Source organism: Mauremys reevesii, unplaced genomic scaffold (assembly GCF_016161935.1).
Source record: "Mauremys reevesii isolate NIE-2019 unplaced genomic scaffold, ASM1616193v1 Contig9, whole genome shotgun sequence".
In the NCBI taxonomy this organism is placed as follows: domain Eukaryota; kingdom Metazoa; phylum Chordata; order Testudines; family Geoemydidae; genus Mauremys; species Mauremys reevesii.
Window position 1 is genome coordinate 614463 of NW_024100906.1, and position 23766 is coordinate 638228.

The window sequence follows — 23766 nt, forward strand, 5'->3', positions numbered from 1 at the left end:
GGAGCAAGCAGGCTACCCAGTAAAACAGCAGAGTCTGTTCCGCACCCCACACTGAGTTTTTCATAGAGGCTGTGAAACAATTGTTGTGAAACAATTCAGTCTCCTAATGTGGCCTCTATTTCATGGGCTATGAAATTTCACACTCTTAGCACCCTATTGAGCCCAATTGCTTGTAATTCACTAAAAGGCACCTTCCCAACCAGTTATGATGGTAGGACACCAGGAAACAGAGACTCCACCTCTCCCCTGGGTAATTTCTTCCAGTGGCTAGTCTCCCTCACTGTCATCATTACATTGGAAATTGACAACCTCTGATAAGGGCCCAATTTATGACAATCTTTTAAATAATTTAAATAGAAGAGAAAAAATAACATTCAGTAGAACATGTTCACTGCCAAGCTTTTCAGACAGTCGCACCACTGATGTGATAGCTAAGGCCCCGGAAGCAAAGCTAGCTGAAATACTAACCCAGCTTTGGGCAGCAGTAAAGGTGCAGAAAATATTGTCTTCCTTTCAGTTTATTCAAATCGTTCAGTTCAATCGACTAGTTTGTGGAAATTCAAGAAAGCCATTGGGAATTCACAAAACAGGCAAACTTGTTTTCCTCCCTCAATCTAGGGATAAAAACTAGGGCATAGATCTACTGGATCATCAATCTAGAAACTCGTGGAGACAAGAATGTATCATTTCAGTTCACGAACCACACATCAAATTGCCTTTGTTTAAGAAATCTGTCAGTTTGAAATGCAAAACATTTTGATACAACTTCTTTCTTATGCTTCTCGTTCTAGCTCTGGCATGGCCTTGCTGTGTGACCAAAGAGAGGTCACTTCTTTTCTCTTTCCCTCGGTATCCTGGGGGATGGAGAAAGTTCTCTCAGCCCTAGCAGGGGAGAGATTGAGCAAGTCAGGCGCGTTAGGGCCCTCGTGCTCTAAGGGACAATGGGTGATTGTTGTTTGGGGCAAGAATCCCAACGGATTTGTTACTTGTCCCCCAACCAAAGCCAATAACACCTCTCTGTATTTTCAGTCATGAGTTAGACATTCTGTCTCCCGCAGCCCTCAGCTGTTCCTTGGATTAGGGAGGCCTGGATGCTAAGAGAACTGGAATTATTTTACTGCCTTCCTGGGTGTTACTAGCCCATGAGGGTCTCAGTCTGGCGCCCAAGGCCCACACCCCAGACACTAAAGATCAGGATGGGTTGATTTCACTCAAAGTTTTTTGTATTTGCATTTTTGAATTATTTTCCTAATGAAAGATTGATTCTCATGAAATCTTAGAGCTGGCAGATGACAGAACAAGGAGCAATGCTCTCAAGTTGCAGGGTGGAAGGCTCGGATATTAGCAAAAACTTTTTCCCTAGGAGGGTGGTGATGCCTGTGAATCTGCTAGGATAGAGTCCCCTATCTTGTATCTATATCTAGAGCCTATATTTTTTCTTACCTTCCACACAGATGACAACGTCTTGGAAATAAATACACGCGGGAATGAAAAACACGCACTGAATTTCCTCTACAGCAACTGGCTCTTGGTTCTGAATGAGAGACCGCGAGCTGGAGGCTTGCTGCAGCAAGGCTACAGGGCTCTCTGAGGTTCCCCCTGCCCCGCATCCCTGTCCTGCCTGGCCGTTGCCAAGGGAGCTCTGTGAAGTCACAGACGCCTCATCATCTTTGCCCAATAGGCTGAGTTCCTGCCAAAGGCCTTTGTGACATCACTGCCACACCCACCTTTCCCTGGCAGGCCTGATGTCTGCCCCTGGCCAGCCCAGCTGGGTGTTTGAGCTGCACCCCGGATCACCCCACTTGCTCATTACTGATTCTGAGGAGCAAGCAGGCTACCCAGTAAAACAGCAGAATCTGTTCCCCACCCCACACTGAGCTTTTCATAGAAGTTATGACACAATTCGATCTCCTAATCTGGCCTGTATTTCACAGGCTATGAAATTTCACATACTTTGCACCATATGAAGCCCAATTGCTTGTAAGTCACTAAAAGGCACCTTCCAGAATGACAGGCAGTTGTGACGTGAGGACACCAGGAAACAGAGACTCCACCTCTCCCCTGGGTAATTTGTTCCAGTGGCAAGTTTCCCTCACTGTCAAAAATGTGGGCCTACGTCTCATTTGAATTTCTCTGGCTTCAGCTGGCAGCTCTTGGTTCTTGTTGTGCCTTTTTTGGCTAGACTGAATTAGCCCTGCCCCATGAAATGCAATCTTCCTGTCCTACTGGACCCCTCAGCCAGGAGAACCCAGTAGGGGCCTCCTAGCTGTTTGTCTGCCCATCTGGGGACAGGACTTCCTCTCCGTGGGGATATCAGATGCACCTGCAGCAGCAATGCAGAAGTGAGTGCGCTGCATCAGCCCGGCGTTGGGCTCAGGGCTTTGGCCTTGGCAGCTTCTGCTCCAGTCACGTCTCTGGCTGCCTGGACTCAGAGCTTCTGGCCCCCTGTGGCTGCAGCCAGTGCTGGAGCACTGGGCTCAGGACTTTCATGCCCCTCCCCACTCCTGCCGGCGCTCTGGGTGCCTGGGCTCGGGGCTTCTGCCTGGCATCTGCAGCGGGGGCTCTGGGCTTCCCTTGCAGTTCCTTCTGGGGCTCAGGGGTCCACTTCTCTGGATGCCCCGAAAATGGTAGGAGCCGAGGTGCTCCCAAGTAGTAGGTAGGAACTGAGGTGCTGCCAACAGCAGGGACCCACCTGCACATCTGGGAACCTCCTCTAGCTTCAGAAAGGTTGCTGGCTGCTGCCCTTGGAGCCCAGCTCTGAAGGCAGCATAGAAGTGAGGGTGACAATGCTGTGACCCCCCCCCCCACAACAACCTCTGAACTCCCCCATTCTCCCAGGTTGGTCGGGACCCCCATGGTTACAATACCAGGAAATGTCAGGTGGAAACATCTGAAATGGTGACGTCGGTCAATTTCAAGGTGAGAGGGTTTGTAAATTAGTCAAAGTGAGCCCTGAATGTGGTAGGGACGTGGCTATTATGGAGGCCCGAGCAGGTTTGCACTCCCAGTTCTCCTGAAAGGCCGTGGAGAATTCCTGCTGCCTGAGAAACTTCCCAGAATAAGCTACCAGGACTGGGGGGAAACGAAGGAAACCAACCAAAGCCTGAGCTAGGATGGAGAGCATTGATCCAAGCCGTGTTTGAACCCCTACACCCCCACCTGCCTGCCTGCGCTGAAACGGACAGAGGGGCACTGATTTCTAGTTGTGAACTTGCTACCGACCCTGGGCTTCAGCACAAGCCGTACAGCCCATACTCTGAACTCTTGGATAAACAGCAAAGCTGGCTTTTCCCAAACCTTTCCCCCCAGTGCCCTGCATCCACTTGGGATTGTGCCCAGCAGAGGCTGGTGGAGGGGAGGGGAAGGGAGAGGAGGACATGCAAATGTTGTGGCGTCTGCACTACTCCACAGACACACACACACAGCAATGCAGGGCGTAATATCCAGGACAATAAATTATTTGGCCATAACCTACAAAATCCTCAGTGTTGAAAGTCCAATTTCTCTAGAAAACAATGGGAGGGAGGGGTTAGGGAGCTGCAGTAACACCTGGACTTCCGGTCTCTGGCCAGGCACATCCCCCTCTCCAGAGTTTTCACTGCTATCGTCTCCAAACTGGTCCTCCTGATCTAATGTGAGGTCACATCCTGGCCTTTAGGGACATTGGTAGGATATTCCCTGTTCCCAGCTGCAGCATCACCCTCATTATCCTGCCTGATAAGGATCCTGCCTAAATGGCATGTGGCATGACAGGTTCTTTGCTGAGGGCCCTTGACAGCTCTCAGTCAAGGTCTGAATCGGATGGGCACGTGCAGCTGCATTTCCTGACTTTTTACTGGACTCCTGGACCCTCTCATGCTGCTGCTTCCAATGTTCCTTCTCGCTCAGCGCTGAGCAGCAGAATGCTCCTTGCCCTTTGGCTGTGCGACATCCAGACGTCTAGTCCTGCTGCTCTGAAAGAAACCATCTTCACAGCCCTAATCCTGGCAGATATTGATTAAAATCTTGCAGTGCTCCTCTAAGTGTAGTTATGATTGGACGTGCTTCTTGCTAGGGGGGATTTTCATACAGATGAACTGCATGAAACAGAGGGAAAGACAAAGAGAAGCATCAACATTTCTAAGAACTTGAACAATATTTGAAGACCATATATTGGTGTCTAATGACCTCCTGCTGCCGGGAGATGCAACTGGTATTTTAATGACACACTCACTCCGCTTGTGCCTGACCTGAGATTCAGGAGGGATAGCTCAGTGGTTTGAGCATTGGCCTGCTAAACCTAGTATTGTGAGTTCAGTCTTTGAGGAGGCTATCTAGGGAATGGAGGTAAATTTCTGTCTGGGGATGGGTCCTGCTTTGAGCAGGAGGTTGGACTAGATACCTCCTGAGTTCCCTTCCAACCCTGCTATTCTATGAATTCTGTCCTCTTGTGTTGGCAGAACAAATAAACCCCACCTCCAATTACCCCTTACACAATCCATTTGAGTTCAAGAAAGAGAGATCTGTCTTGCAACAAGTTTTAACATTACGGGGCAAAGACTAAGGTGAGTGGTCTATTTTTCTTTCAGTTCTAATACCTGAGGAAAGCTTCAAAATCCATTCTGTCGACCAAGAGAAAAGATTGTTTTTCTGTTCTCAAAGTGCTGATGCATTTGACCCCAAAATGTTGTCTTCATTTTCTCTCACAAAATAACTTGCAGTGAAATGGGACCAACTGCCTAAACTATCCTGAACGCTGCATGTCGGAGTTTGGGAATATCAGGATAGATCATCACCTGGCATCAGTTGTCACAGATCCATCAGCATCAGCAGAGCTACGGTGATTTATACCAACCGAGTGTCTGTTCCATTCTGCTGTACTGAGTTAAATGGTGTCATACGCTGTGCATATGAAGATGAAAATAGTCTGTTTAAAATTACCCCTTGGTTTCACAGAATCTTGTTTAATGGAGGGTTTTTATCTTTTTTTTCTAAAAATGTGTTTCATTTATTTGAATATCAAACATTTTCATTTAAAATTTCCCAGAGTAAGTTTTGTGCTGGTGAAATATTCCCAGCTGACAGCCCTGGAGAGAGAAGATTGTGAATAATGACAGTACAGTATGAAATGGGCTTCCCCGGTGCACCATTCTCTGCCCCCATGGAAAGTCTCATGGGTTCGGGGTGGATACACACCGAAAAGGGAATGAAATCTCTCTTGCTCTAGCGAGCAGGCCTCACTCCCTGCCGCGCCCGAGAGGGAGAAGCCAGAACAGACGCTGCAGTGGGTGGAGCCACCGCTGCCTGTCCCCGCCCCCCAGAAGTCAAGGGGCGGGACAGGAAGTATAAAAGCCCGGCCTCAGCATTCAGTTGGGGGCAGACTGCCAGAGAGTGCAGACACTGGTGCCTGAGCTCCCACCGGGCCCAGCCTGCCCCGTGCTCGGTACCCGAGGAGCACTGGCCTGACCTGCCCTGTGCTCGGTACCCAAAGGAGCCGCCTGAGCCTCCCCACACCCGCTATCCCGAGGAGTGGCCTGAGCTTCCCCACACCCAGTACCCTGAGGAACCCATGGCCTGGGACCCACTGGACGACGCCAGAGAAAGACAGGTACCCAGTGAAGGGGAGATTGGAAGTGGCCCAGGGGTAGCCGACCCCAGTCAGGCTGCAGATATACCTGAGCCCATGTCAGTGTGTTGCAGCCAGGATCCCCACTGACTGCAGCGGATCCTCGCCGCTGTTAAGGCCCCGGGCTGGGATGCAGTGGAGCAGGAAGGCTTGCGCCCCCCTGCCACCCTCCCCAGGGTGGCAGACTCCCCCTCCCCCTGGCCTGCTAGGAGGCCTTTGCTATTGTTTCGCTCGCTGCTCAGCCCCTGCCTGAGGGCCTGAGCTCTAATTGACTCTCTGTTGCTCAGCCTTGCAGCTGAAGGCCTGAGCCCTACCGACTCGGTATTGTCGCTGCTGCCCTGAAGCAAAGAGCCTGACCCCATTATGTGCGGCAAGCCGGTGTGGCTCCCCTCAGCCCCAGGGAGGGTCGAGCCCTGGCCCCACACGCACCCCCCGCCCACACTTGCATAGTTGAGTTTTCTTCTTAGTTTGAAGCGGGAGAAGGAACAGGAACATCTGGACCCACCTAGCTTCCAAGGGAACCATCTTTCTTGATGCTGTTTGACCTGCAATTCATTGTGGCCCTTTAGGTGGAGATCAGTGGGTATTCTCTAGGAAGCTGCTTTATGACTCTGCTAAAGAACTATCTTCTGAGAAGGACACGCTGGTCCTCCCACTGTCTCCACTCACTCATGGTAAATTATAGAGATTTGTAGCCGCAGGTTGTACAGGATGATAAGATACTGCATGTGAGCATGGGAGAGAGGGAGATGTTTTACTTAGGGTATGGCTACACTGGCGATTTGCAGCGCTGGAAAGCCTCCACCAGCGCTGCAATTAGTAAGTGGCCACACCTGCAAGGCACTTCCAGCGCTGCAACTCCCTGGCTGCAGCGCTGGCCGAACACCCCTCTCGGCATGGGGAATAAGGATTCCAGCGCTGGTGCTGCAGCGCTGGTCATCAAGTGTGGCCACACACCAGCGCTGTGATTGGCCTCTAGGGAATAAGGTGTATCCCAGAATGCCTGTTCAGCCACTCTGCTCATCAGGTCAGACTCTACTTCCCTGGCCTCAGGTGACCCGCCTTTAAATGCCCGGGAATTTTAAAATCCCCTTCCTGTTTGCTCAGCAGGTATGGAATGCAATCAGTGAATCTTTACAGGTGACCATGCCTCCACGTGGCAAACGAGCCCCAGCATGGAGCAATGGCGAGCTGATAGACCTCATCAGTGTTTGGGGGGAGGAATCTGTGCAGGCACAGCTGCGCTCTAGCCGTAAGAATTATGATACCTTTGCCCAGGTATCGAGAGCCATGATGGAAAGGGGCCATGAGCGTGACGCGGTGCAGTGCAGGGTAAAAGTAAAGGAGCTGCGGAGTGCCTATTGCAAAGCACGCGAGGGAAACCGCAGATCCGGCAGTGCCCCCATGACCTGCCGGTTTTACAAGGAGCTGGATTTGATTTATGGGGGTGACCCCTCTGTAAATCCAAGGACCACGATGGACAGTTCAGAGCCGGTAGAGGAGGGGGAGGGGGAGGGGGAGGCAGACAGTGAGGCTACTGTGGTGGGGGAAGCCAGCCCGGAGGAGGCATGCAGTCAGGAGCTCTTCTCAAGCCAGGAGGAAGCTAGCCAGTCGCAGCCCCTGGAACTTGCTGCAGAAGAATCACAGGAGCAGGTCCCAGGTAAGCAGCTTTTATTGCAATGCAAAGGTTTTGGGAGAGGAGGGGGATGGTATGGCTGCATGCCTGCATGCCTAGACATGGAATATCCCATTGATGTGGTCTATCACGTCGCAGTAATCTGCCTCTGTAATCTCTTCAAAAGTTTCTGCAAGAGCATAGGCAATTCGCGTGACCAAGTTTAAAGGGAGAGCCATTGTGGTCCCTGTCCCATTCAGGCTAACGCGTCCGCGCCACTGTTCCAGGAGGGGTGGGGGAACCATGCTTGCACAGAGGCACGCTGCATACGGACCCGGGCGGAATCCGCATTGTTGTAGGAGACCCTCCCTTGCTTCTTTGGTAACCCGCAGAAGGGAGATATCTTCCAGTATTAACTCCTGTGGGAAATGGAGGGAGTGTTTCAGTGCTGGTTTCCCCAACTGCATAGCGCGGCAGGCAGTAACCCCAGGGTTAACAAAGCCCCGAAACAGGCAGCCTAGCCATGAAGCAAGAAGCACCCTGCTCGAGCACACCGCGGAAGGCAACCCCAGGGTTAATTCCTGAGGGAGATGGAGGTGCTGCGTTTAACAAATCAGCAGCACCCTGCTCGAGCACACCGCGGAAGGCAACCCCAGGGTTAATTCCTGAGGGAGATGGAGGTGCTGCGTTTAACAAATCAGCAGCACCCTGCTCGAGCACACCGCGGAAGGAAACCCCAGGGTTAAGTACCATTACCATTTCTGGGAGGCTGTGAATTCTCTAGCAGTTGCTGAAATGTGTGAGGAATGCTTGTGAGACTTTAAAATAACTTCAGATTATACACAATGGAAGCTCTCTTAAAATGTATCATTTGCTGCATTTTTACAGTGACCTTGAGTAGTCCTGGGCCAGTCTTATCAGTGACTGAAAGAAAGCTGCAAAACCTGAGGAGGAAACCGAACAAGAGCAAAGAAGAACTGTTGAAGTCAGTAATGAACCAGTGTGCAACAGAGAATAAAAATGCGCAGGAATGGAGAGAAAAGATGCATCACTGGAGGCAAACAGAAAGCAGGAGAAAGGCGTTGACGCTGAAGAAAACCACGAGGCAGCTTATAAACCTCATTGCGCGCCAAACAGACTGTATGCAGTCAATGGTAGCAATGCAGGCAGAGCACTACCGTGCCAAACCCCCACCCTCCCAAACCTCTTTCCCTATGCACCAATGTCAGCTCCAAGTCCCGTTCCCAGCATCCAGGTTCTTACCTACACCATCACCAGCTGCCCCGACACCTGTACGGTCACCTATGAGCCCAGAGAACTACGACCCTTACCCTCTGCACTCAACCCCATCACCATGCAACAGTACAATCCTGAGGTGCACAGCACTCCTGGCAGTACATATGCAAAACCATGAATGTACAGTTCAACAACCAACCCCCCTGCCCGTGTACTTCCTTTTTTTTAAATAAATGATTTCTTTGATTATGAATCAGTTTTTATTATTGCATAAAGTGAAAGATAACAAACCCCAATGAAAACACAGGTAACAAACATCAAGGAAAACACAGCCACTTAAAAGCACTGTAACCAGTGCACGTCACTCCTGGTCAAGGCAAAAAAACATTACCGTTGGCTTTCAGCCTCAAATTTCTCCCTCAAGGCATCCCTAATCCTTGTTGCCCTGTGGTGGGCGTCTCTAGTAGCCCTGCTGTCTGGCTGTGCAAATTCAGCCTCCAGGAGTTGCACCTCGTTGGTCCATGCCTGGCTGAATGCTTCACCCTTCCCTTCACAAATATTATGGAGGGTACAGCACGCGGATAGAACCGCAGGGATGCTGCTTTCCCCCAAATCTAGCTTCCCATACAGACATCTCCAGCGAGCTTTTAAACGGCCAAAAGCACACTCCACAGTCATTCGGCATCGGCTCAGCCTGTAGTTGAAACGGTCCTGGCTCCTGTTCAGCTTCCCTGTATATGGTTTCATGAGCCAAGGCATTAATGGGTAAGCGGGGTCCCCAAGGATCACAATGGGCATTTCAACGTCCCTTACTGTTATCTTTCGGTCTGGGAAAAATGTACCTTCCTGCATCTTCCTGAACAGGCCACTGTTACGAAAGATACGTGCATCATGCACTTTCCCAGGCCAGCCTGTGTAAATATCAATGAAACGCCCACGGTGATCCACAAGCGCCTGGAGAACCATAGAGAAATACCCCTTGCGATTAATGTACTCGTAGGCTAGGTGGGGTGGTGCCAGAATAGGAATATCGTCCCATCTATTGCCCTCCACAGTTAGGGAAACCCATTTCTGAAAAGCCATCCACAATGTCCTGCACGCCCCACAGTCACGGTTCTCCTCAGCAGGATGCGATTAATGGCCCTGCAAACTTGCATCAACACGATTCCAACGGTCGACTTTCCCACCCCAAACTGGTTCCCGACCGACCGGTAGCTGTCTGGAGTTGCCAGCTTCCAGATTGCAATAGCCACCCGCTTTTCCACCGTCAGGGCAGCTCTCAATCTTGTGTCCTTGCGCCGCAGAGTGGGGGCGAGCTCAGCACATAGTCCCATGAAAGTGGCTTTTCTCATACGAAAGTTCTGCAGCCACTGCTCGTCATCCCAGACTTCCATGACAATGTGATCCCACAACTCACTGCTTGTCTCACGAGCCCAAAAGCGGCGTTCCACGGTGCTGAGCATTTCCGTTACCGCCACAAGCATTTTCATGTCACCCGCTTTAGGAAAATCCATATCATCATCGGACTCCTCACTGTCACTTTGGAGCTGAAGGAGGAATAGCTCAACTGCCAAACGTGATGTGCTGGCGACAGTCAGCAGCAAATTCCTCAGCAGCTCAGGCTCCATTTCACAGCGTGCTGAACTGACAATGGCAAGAAACGTGGACGGCGAAACTGAGACTGCTGGGAAGTGAAGCGATGCACCACGGGGCGTTGGAACAGGAAGCGGAATGACCCACACACTTCCTTCCCCTTCCCACAATACTCAGCGCCAAAACGGCGCCAAAACGGGATGAGGTGCTCTGTGGGATAGCTGCCCACAATGCACCTCTCAGTACAGCGCTGGAAATGCTGCCAATGTGGCCACACTGCAGCGCTGGTAGCTGTCAGTGTGGCCACACTGCAGCGCTGGCCCTGCACAGCTGGACAACCAGCGCTGCAAACTACCAGCGCTGCAAACCGTAAGTGTAGCCATACCCTTAGTATTCATTAGGGTCCTTTCCTTTGGAGGTGGAAGGTTTTCCAAACTCACTTGCTGCCTCTGCTTCCCGACTGCAGAACTCCAGTTTTAGGCTGTGCAAGAAGCCAGGGCAGGCAGGAGGGTCTCACCCATCGTTTTAATTCAGCTCCCGCTGCTTAACTTTGCTCTTCATTCATATCTCCTCAGTTAATATACAGTGAACCAGTGTGAACATAATCTTACTGATTTCAACAGGAATGCTGGTTATTGAACTTAATCAGTGTTTATTACTAGTTTGTGGTTTTAACTGACTTCTTATACATAGCATAGCTCCTGGTTTAATTATGAAAAGGTAGGTAGACAAGTAGACGCTAGACAGATGGGGTTAGAGTTGGTGACCCGTGAGCCATGTGTGTTGTTACAGTGGATTTACCCCAGCTAAGACTGTGGTCCTGAAAAATTAATATCTTACAGAACTTTGTTAAGGCTGCAGACACATTCCAGAGGTCAGAGCAGAACCCTCTGACCTCTGTTGATGAAAGTGTCACTGCACAATAATTTCAATGACAGATGAGCAGAGGCCATCAGACCCAACAACGTAGAACTGGGAGATCCAGGAGTGACAACTGCCATGAGGACAGGGCCCCTGCTGGGGTTGAGACTGAATGAGATGTGACAGAACTGGGCGGGGGGGGCTCCCAATGGCTTTGCTGGGACCCCAGCTTTCCCCTTCACTCCGAGCCAGTGCCGCTCATTCCTCACCTGGGTGGGCACCTCTGGGGAGCTCCCTTCCCGGGGAGCCCTGGAGATCCGGGACCCTCGGCTCTTCCCCTGGCTCCATCAGGGAATCCTGCTGGTGGGGAAGGAAACAGACGAGGGAGGGGGCGCTTAGTGAAATCTCCCCTGAGGGCTTGGTGCAGAGACCGTGCCCTGATTTTAACACAGGCCCGTTCTCTGTAGCGGAGGGATGTTGGATCCAAGCAGGGGGAAAAGTTCACGGGGTCCCCTGGAGGCAGTGAGATTTCTGGGGGGCGAGGGGCAGTGCCCCTTGCAGGGAACAAAGGGAAGAGAAGGGCTAGGGGATAAAAGCCAGAAGTCCTGCCTCCCAGCCTCTGCTCTAACCCACTACAGCCCCCAACACAGGGATAGAACCCAGGAGTCCTGCTGACTCCCCCTGCTCTAACCCACTAGATTCCCCCCGGCTGCTGGGGTGGGGGGAGCAGGGCATTGGGCGAAGGACTCCGCGGGATGACAGGATCCCATCTCCGGCTCCAACGCGGGAGCCTCTAGCCTGGGTGTCCCCGGGAAATCCTTCCTCTGGGCACCCGGGTTCCCCCCGAGGCTCCAGCCCGGCTGGCCCAGCAGCGCAGCCCCCCAGCCCCCTGCCCCCACGCCGCGGCTGCTCCGGGTGCGGGGGGGGCCGGGGCGCGGACCCGATCTGCCCCGGCGCAGGGAGGCTGGACCCGGAGCCAGTCTGCGCCAGGAACCAGCAGCGGCTGGGCTGTTTTCCCAGGGATGGTGTTTATAACGGTGCTGATTGCCCGGACTCCTGGGTCCTCAGGGGAGAGGCCAGAAGGGAGGGGCCGCTGTGCTCATCTAGGGCTCCCCCCGAAGGACAGAGGCGGACGCGGGCTGGGCCCCCAGTGTGTCCCGGCTGGGGAGCAGATGTAGAGAGGAAGAGCGAGATCCGCAGCGAGAGCGAGGAGGGGAGAAGGACCACCCCCCCCACATACACCCCCCCAGCAGGAGAACCAGACAGCCGGGGGGATGGCAGCCCCGGTAGGAAACAGTCCCTGAACTCTGCCCTTGGGCGCTACTGTAACCAACCCAGTTAATAATAAGTATGGAGTGAGGCAGTGGGGTTAGAAATGTGCCCTAACCCCCTTGGGCAATCAGAACCGCTCTGGGCCCCCGGGCAGGGGGGCTGGCTGGCTTTGGGCAGTGGGGAATGGGGCACAAGGCTTTTCCCTCTCTAGGGGGCGCCAGCTTCAATCCAGCCCGTGGGCAGGGGGACTGGCTGGCTCAAGGGGGATGGGGAAGGGGGTCTTTACCCTCTAGGGGGCTCTGGCTCCGATCCAGCCCCTGGGGCGGGGGACTGGCTGGTTCAAGGGGGAGGGGGAGGGGGGTCGTTACCCTCTAGGGGGCTCTGGCTCCGATCCAGCCCCTGGGGCGGGGGACTGGCTGGCTCAGGGCAGCGGGGATGGGATAGATCAGGTTGGGGACTCTCTTTGGTCACTGCAGAGGCATTTGGGGAGTTACACAGGCGAGAATGTGAAGAGTGTTGTTTTCACTGTCTGGCCTGTGATCACTCACCAGGCGCCGGTGGGGTTCGAGGAGGTGGCCGTGTATTTCTCCCGGGAGGAGTGGGGGCTCCTGGATGAAGGGCAGAGGCAGCTCTACAGGGACGTCATGCAGGAGAATTACCAGACTCTGATCTCGCTGGGTGAGGCGCTGCTGCCCCTGCTCCTTGGGGATTGCGGGGGGAGAGGGGTTATGCACCCAGGGTGGCTTCAGCTCTTGATTCTTCTCGAGCTCTGTAGATTTCTCGTGGAGTGGCCCCTGAAGCCCACAGACCCCCACCTCTTACCACTGAGATGTATTTCATTTATGTGGCTCTAGCACCTCTGAGCCCCAGCCATGGCACTGTGCTGGGTGCTGTATATTGTATATTAAGTGTATTATGGTAATCCCTAGGAACCCCAGTCATGGGCCAGGACTGGGCACTATACATTATTTATTAGGTATATTACGGTAATGCCTAAGAAACCCAGTCATGGGCCGGGCCCCCACTGAGCTTGGTGCTGCACAGACCCAGAACAGAGGCAATCCCTGCCCCATGGAGCATAATGCAGAGCCGTGACTCCCTCACAGGGGGCACAGCCCACCTGCCCCCAGGCATCTCCCTGCCCCCAAAGAGTCCCTGTGAACTTTCCCCCTCCACTCTGATCCTGTGTCCCCACCCCCACTGAGAGCGAGGCTGGGATTAAAATCAGGACACATTCTCTGCACCGAGCCCTTGCGGGAGATTTCACCGAGCCCTGTCTCTCCTCTTTCCTTCCCCCGAGCAGGATTCCCTGTCCCCGACCTCGCCATGATCTCCTGGATGGAGCGAGGGGAAGAGCCGAGGGTCCCGGATATCCAGGGCTCTGAGGAAAGCGAGATCACCCGCACAGGTGAGGAATGAGGGACATTGGCTCGGAGTGAAGGGGGAAGCTGGGATCCCAGCCAAGCCAGCGGGAGCCCCCCAGTTCTGTCTCCACTCGCTCTGTATCATCCCCAGCAGGGCCCTGTCCTCATGGCAGGTGTCACTCCTGGATCCCGCCCCTGGCAGGAGCCCTCCCCTCCCCCAGCCTTTCTCTGAGGGCTGAGCAGGGATGTTGGGGCAACCCCGAGGAAGGGTTCAGGTTCATGGGGGAGGGGTGCTTCCAGCCCATCAGGTTTTCTGCTCAGTGACAAACCCCATTTACTGACCCCTCTCTCACCGGCGCAGGGAATGAGCCCCGGCTGGATTCTCTTCAGCAATCACTCTGTGAAATGTTCTCCGTGTGTTCCCTGAAGGACATCAGACTCCATGATCATGTTATGGTCCCCTTCTGGCCTAAAATCAGTGGGGCCAGATCCCCAGAAGGTGTAAATCAATGTCACTCTGCTGGAGTCGGTTGGGCCAGATGCCCGGAGGGTGTAAATCAGCATCGTTCCACCTTCCTCTCTGAATGTCTCTTCCTTTCCCGGCAGGCGAGAGGCACTGGAGGCGGAGCCAGGAGAAAAGCCTCAAGAGGCTGGACCCCCAGCAGACCTTCCCAGGGATAGCCCGGAAGTGGGCCATGCAGAACCCCAGCCAGGGCAGGGCTTGGGGGAGCCAGCAGGAGGCACCCCCGCCCAGCAGATCTGCTACATCCGGACGCCAGGAGCGAGGCTTCGGCCGGCTCCTGGGCATCCTCTTCGAGCCCTCAGCCGTGGCAAGGCCACCTCGGCCCAGGGAGCTCGGGAGGGCCCCTGGGTGCAGAAAGGGCTCTGGGAGGCCCTACGGCTGCACCGAGGGTGACAAGAGCTTCCGGCAGAAGCCGCATTTGGAGACTCACCTGCACACCCACACGGGCGAGCGGCCCTACCTGTGCGCTGCCTGCGGCCAGGCCTTCGGCCAGAGCTCCAACCTGATTGAGCACCAGCGCACCCACACCGGCGAGACCCGCTTCCGCTGCCCCGACTGTGGGAAGTGCTTCTGCCTCAGCTCCAACCTGGCGCGGCACCGGCGCCTCCACACAGGGGAGCAGCCCTACCGCTGCACCCAGTGTGGGAGGAGCTTCTGCCACAAGCACCAGCTGACCCAGCACCACCAGGGACACACCGAGGAGGAGGCCGTTGCAGTGCTGAGCCTAGGACCCAAGGGGGCTGCCCCAGTGGTAGAGATCAGGGATGCACCGTGAGCTGTGGATGGGACACTGCCATTCCTGCGTTAGATATTGCTCAGCTTTCTGCTGCAATGCGATGCTGCAGCTTCTGTAGCACCAGGGCTGGGCCCTCTGCTGCAGTAGGATCCTGCGAAGGGTTCTGCAAAGCTCCAGAGGAAGTCACTGGCTGGCGTGACAGGGAGCTGAAAGAGCCGAGAAGCAGGAGGGAGCGTTTATTGCTGCAGTCAATAAAATGTGTTGTGATTGGTTAATGATAATGCGATGGAACTGCCACCACTTCTTGGCCACTAAAAGACTGTCAGACACGCTTAAAAAGAAACCCTACAGCTCAAAGGAAAGGGAATAAGGGGGACGGTAAAAATAAAAGCCTTACTTAAGACTTGACTTTTCACAGCCTTCACTGGTTTTCCTTCTTTTTGGGTATCTTTAATACAATGATAAAAAGATTTGGTTGTTGTTGCCATGGGCTTAAGTCAGCAGTAATTTGATATGAAACCCCAGACCGCTTTCAGCTCTTCAGTGTTTAATCTTACCCCTTTTCAGACCTGGACCCCCCCTTTTCAGCACAACAAGGGCCCTGAATGAAATTAGGATCACTAGACACTACTAGAATAAAGTGTACGGAAGGATTCATAGACTGGAAGGCACCATTAGATCATCTCCTCTGTATAACACAGGCCGTTACGACTTTCCTGAATTAATCCCTGTTTGAACTAGAGAAGATCTTTTAGAAAAGCATCCAATCTTGATTTAAAACTGGCCAGGGATGGAGAATCCACCACGATCCCTTGGTAAATTGTTCCACTGGTTAATTCCCCTCATTGTTAAAAATTCACAAGGCACTGATGCCTGGGTAAAACTGATTATTTTAATCAGGAAATCCAGAGTTAAGAGTCCTGGGGAAATATTGGCACATCCCGATCTTGTGCATATTCATTGGAACAGGGCATCTCATCCCAGAGAAGGGAGAAAATGCTCCCTCTCTATGCACCTACAGAAACCTCCCTCTCTACAAATTTCCTGTCTTTGGGATCCGATCACCAATGAGTGTCTGTTCTGATGATGTAATCCTTTGGGGTGGAGTGTCTCTGGATAAAAATGCCTTTGCCTTTCTTGGACAGTTTCAACTAAGCTCAGTGGAATTATTTCTGAATAAAGAAACACAGTAATTGATATCATTAAATATTAGCAGGCAAATGTATAGCACGATTGGAAGCCTGGGAGCTGGGAGGAGGTGAATTACAACAGGAAATAAAAGCTCTGATTTTTAACAGTCAAGGTGATTAACCATGATTTATCCGGGAATGTGATGGATTATTTTATCACTCAAAATCAAGATTGGACATTTCCCTTCAAAAGTTCTAGCTCAACCAGCAGTTATGAAATGGATGCAGGAGCTACTAGGAGAAATGTTCTGGCCTGTGGTAACAGGTCAGATTAAGATGATCCTAATGGCCCTTTCTTGCCTTAAAATGTATTAATCTATTATTACTCCACACACAGTAAACACACCTGACATGGCTGAACTGGCCTAAATTAGAAGAGATTCTCCGTGACCTTTTGGCACGTTTGGGCAAAGTGAGTCTAAAAGACAACAGATCAGATCCACCACTCACCTCCATGGGGGCATCTTACATTTGCTTTGCAACAGGGATAAGACACAACCCAACGTGCAGAACAGGATGAATTCATGCTGACTACATGCTTTCCTTTTTGCATTTCAAGCAGGTGAGGCACTGAATCTGGTCTAGTCAATTTCATGTTTGTTTCTAATCCATTTCACTTTTAGGCTCTAACATAATGGGGCAATCTCTGGGTAGCAAACAATGCAAGTTTCACAAAGCTTCCCCTGCTTACTTAGCAGCAGAATTTGATTCTAGACCCTTAAAGTCCACAGCATGGGCCTCTACTGCTTGAGATAAAGGAGTATTAGCATGCAGCTGTAGAAGGCTGTTATCTTCCATGTGGCTGCGCCTCAAGAGGCAGAGAAAACTATAAAAGATGCATTTTCTGATTAAAAAAAAGACATTAAACAAAAATTCCCTGCCCCTGTTCCTATAACCCCAGACATTATTAAACCAGCTCATTTTTTTTTTTACAAGAGAGAACCCTGGGGTCCTGGCTCCCAGCCCCCACTCCTCTAACCCCCCAGATCCCACTCCCCTCCCAGAGCTGAGCAGAGAACCCAGGAGTCCTGGCTCCCAGAGCTGGGCAGAGAACCCAGGAGTCCGAGCTCTTCCAAGGGCAGCAGGCAGAGGGAGGCAGCCCAGGAGCAGGAACGATGCGGCAGGGAAGATTTCCAGGGGACTGGGTTGCAGGCGCACTGCATCCTGTCTCCAGCTGAGCTGCTGCTGGCAGCGGATCCTCGCCCCGGACCCCAGCGGGCGGAGCTTCTGCCCCTGCTGGGGGTGGGGGTGGGTTCGCTTCCCGGGGTCGCTGCCGGTCCCGCGCGCGGAGCCCCGCACCACTGCCAAGGGGGCAGGGAGCAGCTCAGCTGCAGGGATGCTGCTTTTAAATAGCCCCGAGCACCGCCAAAGGGCAGGGCCACGGCTGGGGCTGAGTCCTTCCGAGGGTGAGATGGGGGGCGGAAAGCAGCCACGCCGCTGTGCAAAGGGGCTGGGAGCCAGGACTCCTGGGTTCTCTCCCCAGCTCCGGGAGGGGAGTGGAGTCTGGGGGGTTACAGGAGGGGGAGGGCTGAGAGACAGGACTCCTGGGTTCTCTCCCCAGCCCTGGGAGGGGAGTGGGGTCTGGGGGTTACAGCAGGGGGAGCCAGGACTCCTGGGTTCTCTCCCTAGCTCCAGGAGGGGAGGGGAAGGGAGTGGAGGTTGAGGGGTTACAGCAGGGGGAGCCAGGACTCCTGGGTTCTCTCCCCAGCTCTGAGAGGAGTGGGGTCTGGGGGGGGAGGTTACAGCAGGGGGAGGGCTGGGAGACAGGACTCCTCCATCATTCTGGCACTGATCACTGGAAGGGCCCTTGTGAAATTTCACCTCAGCTTGGATCTGCCCCCACCCCTGTGCACAGAACAGGGCCAGGTTTAAAACCAGGCAGCAGCTTCTGAACAGAGCCCTCTGGGGAAATGTAACAAACTCACCTGTTTTCTTCCCTGCCAGCAGGATTCCCCCGTGATTGCCGTGATGCAGGGAGAGGAAGGGCCTTGTGTCCCAGATCTTCAGGGTGCTGAGGAACAGGAGAGCCTGAAAGGTTCCTGCAAAGGTGAGCAATGAGTGACACTGGTTCAGAGAGTGGCCAGGAGTGAAGGGAACAGCTGGGATCTCAGCAAAACTGCCGGGAGTCCCCCAGTTCTGTCTCGTCTGGCTCAGTGTCATCTGCAGCAGGTGCCCTGTCCTCACGGCAGGTGTCACTCCCGGCTGCCACCCCTGGCAGGAACCCTCCCCTCTCCCAGCCTTTCTCTGAGGGCTCAGCTGACCCATTGGGGCAGAACCAGCCTTTCCTCTCCCTACTGGGGAAGTGTTTGAGGGAATTGACTTCCTGCCCCTCAGGTTTTCTGCTCAGTGGCAAACCCATTTGCCACCCCGGGGGGGTTTGTCAACCAAGCAGACCAACTTTCTGACCAAACAAACCCAAACATCCTTGCCCCACCCCTTCTCTGAGGCCCCACCCTACTCATTTCATCCCCCTTCCCTCTGTCGTTCACTCTTCCCCACCCTCACTCTCTCACTCACTCATTTTCACCCGGCTTGGGAGTGTCACTTTTCAACCAGGTGTTTGGTTGAAAACTGGACACCTGGCAACCCCAGAGAATGAGCCCTGGCTGGATTCTCTCTCTCCCATCAGGTGGCAGGATGGATGAGGAGAGTTCCCTGCAGCATGGGCCTGTGGGAGCAGATCCAGATGGGGCATCACCCGATGAGGATGCTTCCATGGGAGAAGAGCCACATGGGATGCTGCCTGGTGGGAATGAGTCCATTGAAGAGGACCCAGATGGGGCATTGTCTGATGAGACTTTATCCCAGGTTCCAGCCCTGCGGCAAACCTCTGAGCACTCTCCTGGCTCACAAACCCCTTCAGCCTTGGAATCTCAGTGGGAAAGGCCCCCAGGGCTGCCTCTTCCATTGGCACCCACTCAGCCCAGACCAGCCCCCAAGAAACCCCCTTACCGCGAGGCACACCCGACCATCTGCAGCGAGTGTGGGAAGAGCTTCACCCGGAGCTCCCTGCTGGCCCAGCACCAGCGGGTGCACACAGGGGAGCGGCCCTACCAGTGCACTGAGTGCGGGAAAAGCTTCAGCCGCAGTTCCACCCTCATCCAGCACTGGAGGACCCACACGGGGGAGCGGCCCAATACGTGCACCGAGTGCGGGAAGGGATTCAGCCAGCGCTCCGACCTGGTGAAGCACCAGCGCACCCACACCGGGGAGCGCCCCTACCAGTGCCCCGACTGCGGTCAGAGCTTCAGCCGCAGCTCGGACCTCATCAAGCACCAGCGCATCCACACCGGGGAGCGGCCCTACATCTGCCCTGACTGCGGGAAGGGCTTTAGCCGCAGCTCTGACCTCTTCCAGCACCAGCGCACCCAGCGCGGCGAGAAACCTTACAAGTGCACCGAGTGCGGGAAGAAGTTCAGCCGCAGCTCCAACCTCATCCGCCACCAGCGCACCCACACGGGCGAGAGGCCCTACGTCTGCCCGGACTGCGGGCGCGGCTTCTCCCAGAACTCCCACTACACGGACCACCAGCGGAGCCACCGCCATGAGAAACCCTACCACTGCACCCAGTGTGGCAAGGACTTCGGGCGCAGCTCCACCCTGGTCAAGCACTGGCGCACGCACACCAGGGAGATCTTGTGAGCCTGGGGCAGAAGGCGGGACCTTCAACTCTCCAGTCGTGGACCAGGAATCCCAATGTGGCCTCCTGGGGAACTTGACTCAGTGTTGCCCCCAGGGTCAGCTTGAGATGTCATCCACCAGTAGAGTCAATGCTCTTCTTCTGGGGAACTTGACCCAATATCTCCCTCAGGGTCAGCTTGGGTTTGTGGTGCCACTAGTCACCGCTGGTCCCTTGGAGAATTTGATACAGTGTATTATCCAGGGTCAGCCTGATTAACAGTGTTACGAGTCAATGCTCTTCTCCTGGGGGATTTGAAACAATGTCTCTAGCAGGGTCCATCTGATACAATGTTTCCAGTGGGATCACACATACCTCTTAACCTGGCACATTTGATACAATGTTTCCACCAGGGTCATTTCTCCTTTCCGTAAATAATTTGATTCAATGTTTCTAAGAGAGTCAATTCTTCCCTGGAGGGTAGGCCAGGGTTCCTTTGATACAATGTCTCCTTCCTTGGGTGCATTGATACATTGTCTCCAATAGAGTCACTCTTCCTCTTTTCAGAGAACTTGGTACAATGTTTCCACCATTGTCAATTCTTCTGTCCTGGTTGCTTTGATACAACTGTATCCAAGAGGGCCAGTTCTTCGCAAGTGATATCTCTAGACCAAGATCAGTGTGATACAATGTCTCCACTCAAGGTCCTTCCTAACTACTTTGGGTGAATTGATACATTGCCTCCAGTAGAGTCAACTCTCGTCTCCCAGGGCAATTTGAATCCAGGGTGACCAATACTCCCCTTGAGGACTGGATACAATAGTCAGATCCTCAGATGGTGTGAATTGGCATGGGTCCACTGCAGTGAATGGCGTTCTAGTGATATATACTAGGTGAAGATTTGCCCCAATGTTTCCATCATTAGTTCTTCTTTCTAGGGGGATTGAAGCCAGGAACCTGATCCTGCCCTCACTTACATGGCCATTTTACATCAGTATAATTCCACTGACATCAGTGGGGTTGCTCCAGATTTACACCAAGGTCAGTGGGGTCAGAATCCAGCTGTAACTCATCTTCCATGGATATCAGTGGGGTCATTCCAGATTCATACGAGGGCCAGTGAGATCAGAATCTGCCTTGACTTCATTAACATCAGTGGGTTCCCTCTGGATTTACACTGAGGTCTCTGAGATCAGAATCCAGCCCTAACTCCCTTAACTTCAGTGGAGGAGGTGGGGATGGTCACTCCAGCTTTATACCCATCATTAACTAGAGAGGAATCGAGCATCAGTTCTGGTTTCCTGGAAGACTTGAGGCTGTTTCTGGACTTTCACAAACCTGTCCATAGATGACTGGGTATTTTTACCTTGGAGAATAAGTAAGTGGGTTAGGAAATTAGATGATGAGGATTGAAAAGAGGAGGAAATACAGAAGCAGCAACAGGTAGATTATGGTGGAAGGAGGTGTTCCGTGTATTTCCCTTGGAACATATTGGGCAGAGGGAAGGAACCAGAAGCCAAAGCAACCCCTAAAGGGATCTGTGCTTTAGTGGACAGTTGGTGGAATATAAAGAATAGGGCCCTACCAAATTCATGGCCATGAAAAACACATCATGGACCATGAAATCTGCTCTTTTATTTACTTTTACCCTATACTATAAAAGTACCCTATACTATAGGGTAGAAGTACACAGCAGTACACAGTATTTCTCAAACTGGGGGTCCTGACACAAAAGGGGGTGCAAGACTATTTTGGGGAATCATGGTATTGCCACCCTTACGTCTGTGCCGCTGCTGGTGGCAGTGCTGCCTTCAGAGCTGGGCACCTGGCCAGCAGCCGCTGCTCTCCGGCCACCCAGCTCTGAAAGCAGCACAGACGTAAGGGTGGCAATACCGTGACCCCCCTACAGTAGCCTTGCAAACCCCTTTTGGGTCGAGACCCCCAGTTTGAGAAACGCTGAGTCTTAAGGGCTTTGTGTGTTTATCTTTTGCCATTTTCAAACACACATTCATAGACTCATAGACTTTAAAGTCAGAGTCATGTTTTGTTACAGCACCATGAAATTTAAGATCTGAAACTGTGACAGTCAAGATTTTTAAAATGCTGTGGCTGTGAAATTTTCAGGAATGGACTGTGAATTTGGTAGGGCCCTACTAAAGAGATATCTAAATGCTCCTTGGAGTAGGGGGAGGTGCAATGCCTCAAGTCAGGTTAATTTCCCCCTTCACCCCTTGCTCTGCAGGAATCATTAATGCACAGTCCCCTTCAGACCCAGCTTTAGAAGGGAGGTCCAAGAAATCCCATTTCAAAAGCTGATTTCACTTTCCTTATGGGCTCTGGCTGGGTGACTCAATCCTCCTGGAGTGTCTGTGTTGTCTAGGGCCATCTGTGTCTTGCCTAAAATGTTGGGGCCCTTCGTTTGAGTTATCTTCAGGGAACTGAATTTGGGAACCTCTGTATCAGAACAAAATGAGCCTCTATTGCTTGCTCTGTACATTAGAGGAAATAGACTCATAAATCTTTGCTCTGTTCTAGCCACTAGAGGGTGGTATAAGCCCACATTGTGGGTTCCACCTGCATTTGGAGTTTCAATTGCTTGTGGTAGAATAACCCAAAATCACACATCTCTGTCTGTGTCCCAAGCAGTGAACATGAGTCATATTTGCCTGTATTAAATCTCCAGCATAATTGCCGTGCATGTGTCTAAGAATGAGGAGGCAGTTGTTTGTTTTGCTCTGTTTTTGTTTGTGCATGTTTCCCATTGGCCAATTTGAATGAGTAGAACTTTAAATGCTTTTAAAAACATGAGGTTTAATTAGCCATTGGAACTCCTGACACATGATATAATGGGGCTGAGACTTCGGTAGGATTGAGGGAAAGGATTTATATGGAACATATGCATCTCCACTAGACCAGTGGTTTTCCACCCGTGGTCAGTCCACAAACTATGTCTCAGGGTCTATGAAAGCTTGTTACCGTAAAAGAGTGGTTTTCAGTCTGTGGACCCCTGGGGGTCTGCAGACTACGTCTAAGATTTCCAAAGGGGTTCATATCTCCATTTGAAATGTTTTTAGAGGTCTGCTAATGAGAAAAGGTTGAAAACCACTGTATGAGACAAAGATGTCTAAGAGATCTAAGCCGTCATGCCTCTGGGCATAAACCGGACACTAATGTAGCAGAGGGAGGAAGAAACTTTCACGGTGAGTAATTTATTTTATAATGGCCCATGATGAGGCTTCTTGCACCTTGTTTGGAAGCAGCTGACGATGGCCTCTGCTGGAGACAGGATGCTGGGCAAGATAGTCCCATTGGTCTGATCCAGAGTGACAGGGAGCGGGTGAAATATCAGGCTAGATGGGCCCATGGGTCTGATCTGGGGCTGCCAGGAGGCAGGATACTGGGTCAGATGGGTCCATTGCCCGAGCAGAGGCAGTAATGCCCTGGAATACTGTTTCTGGTCATAAACCTGGTTCATTGTTTGGTCAACATCTTGTCCTTTCTGGGAACAGTTCAGAGGAGAATTGCTAATTCACCCAACCTGATCCCAGTTGAGGGACAATCTGCTAGCCCCATATTCAGCTCGTCTGTAGAGGCAGCAAACTGTATTTCTGCTTCTGTCGGTGTCTGTCAGTATTCTTGTCTGTAACTAAAACATCAATAAATATGTTGAAACAGGAGGGGGGCTGGTGGCTCAAGGAGATGGGGAATGGGGCCTTTCCTTTCTAGGGGTGCCAGCTGTGGTCTGGACCCAATGTGAGGGGACTGACTGGCTCAGAGGGTGGGGAATGAGATATGGCCCCTCTAGGGAATGCTGGCTCCAATCCAGCCCCAGGGCAGAGGGAATGGTGGTTGGTGGCGGAGGGTGAAGAATGGGGACTGAGGCCTTTCCACTCAGGGGTGCTCATTCTGATCCTGCTCCGTGGCAGAGGGACTGGCTGGCTGAGGGGGTGGGGAATGGGATATGGGGCTTTGCCTTTCTAGAGAACACCAGCTCCAAGCCAAGCTGGCGGTGACTGACTCAGGGAGGGCAAGGAATGGAATATGGGGCCATTCATTTATAAGACACCAGTTCTAGACTGGCTGGCTCAGATGGGTCGGGGAATTACAGTATACCCCTTTGCACTAACAAGGAGTATGAACTTGTCCTGTGTT

The 23766-nt window shown here is 52.6% G+C and overlaps 2 protein-coding genes across 2 annotated transcripts; both read left to right on the plus strand.

The window, feature by feature from the left end:
• Window positions 1-11942: 11942 nt before the first annotated feature.
• Window positions 11943-15213, plus strand: LOC120395036 (zinc finger protein 7-like). The gene is made up of 4 exons (XM_039519229.1): window positions 11943-12196; window positions 12734-12860; window positions 13486-13590; window positions 14153-15213. Exons 1-4 carry the CDS (start codon window positions 12185-12187, stop codon window positions 14842-14844), a joined length of 936 nt encoding a protein of 311 aa, XP_039375163.1. The 5' UTR covers window positions 11943-12184; the 3' UTR covers window positions 14845-15213.
• A 1302-nt stretch (window positions 15214-16515) lies between these two features.
• LOC120395035 (zinc finger protein 629-like) lies at window positions 16516-21551 on the plus strand. The gene is made up of 3 exons (XM_039519228.1): window positions 16516-16557; window positions 17943-18042; window positions 18625-21551. The coding sequence occupies exons 1-3, from the start codon at window positions 16531-16533 to the stop codon at window positions 19635-19637; spliced, it is 1140 nt and encodes a 379-aa protein (XP_039375162.1). The 5' UTR covers window positions 16516-16530; the 3' UTR covers window positions 19638-21551.
• The last annotated feature ends 2215 nt before the right edge of the window (window positions 21552-23766 follow it).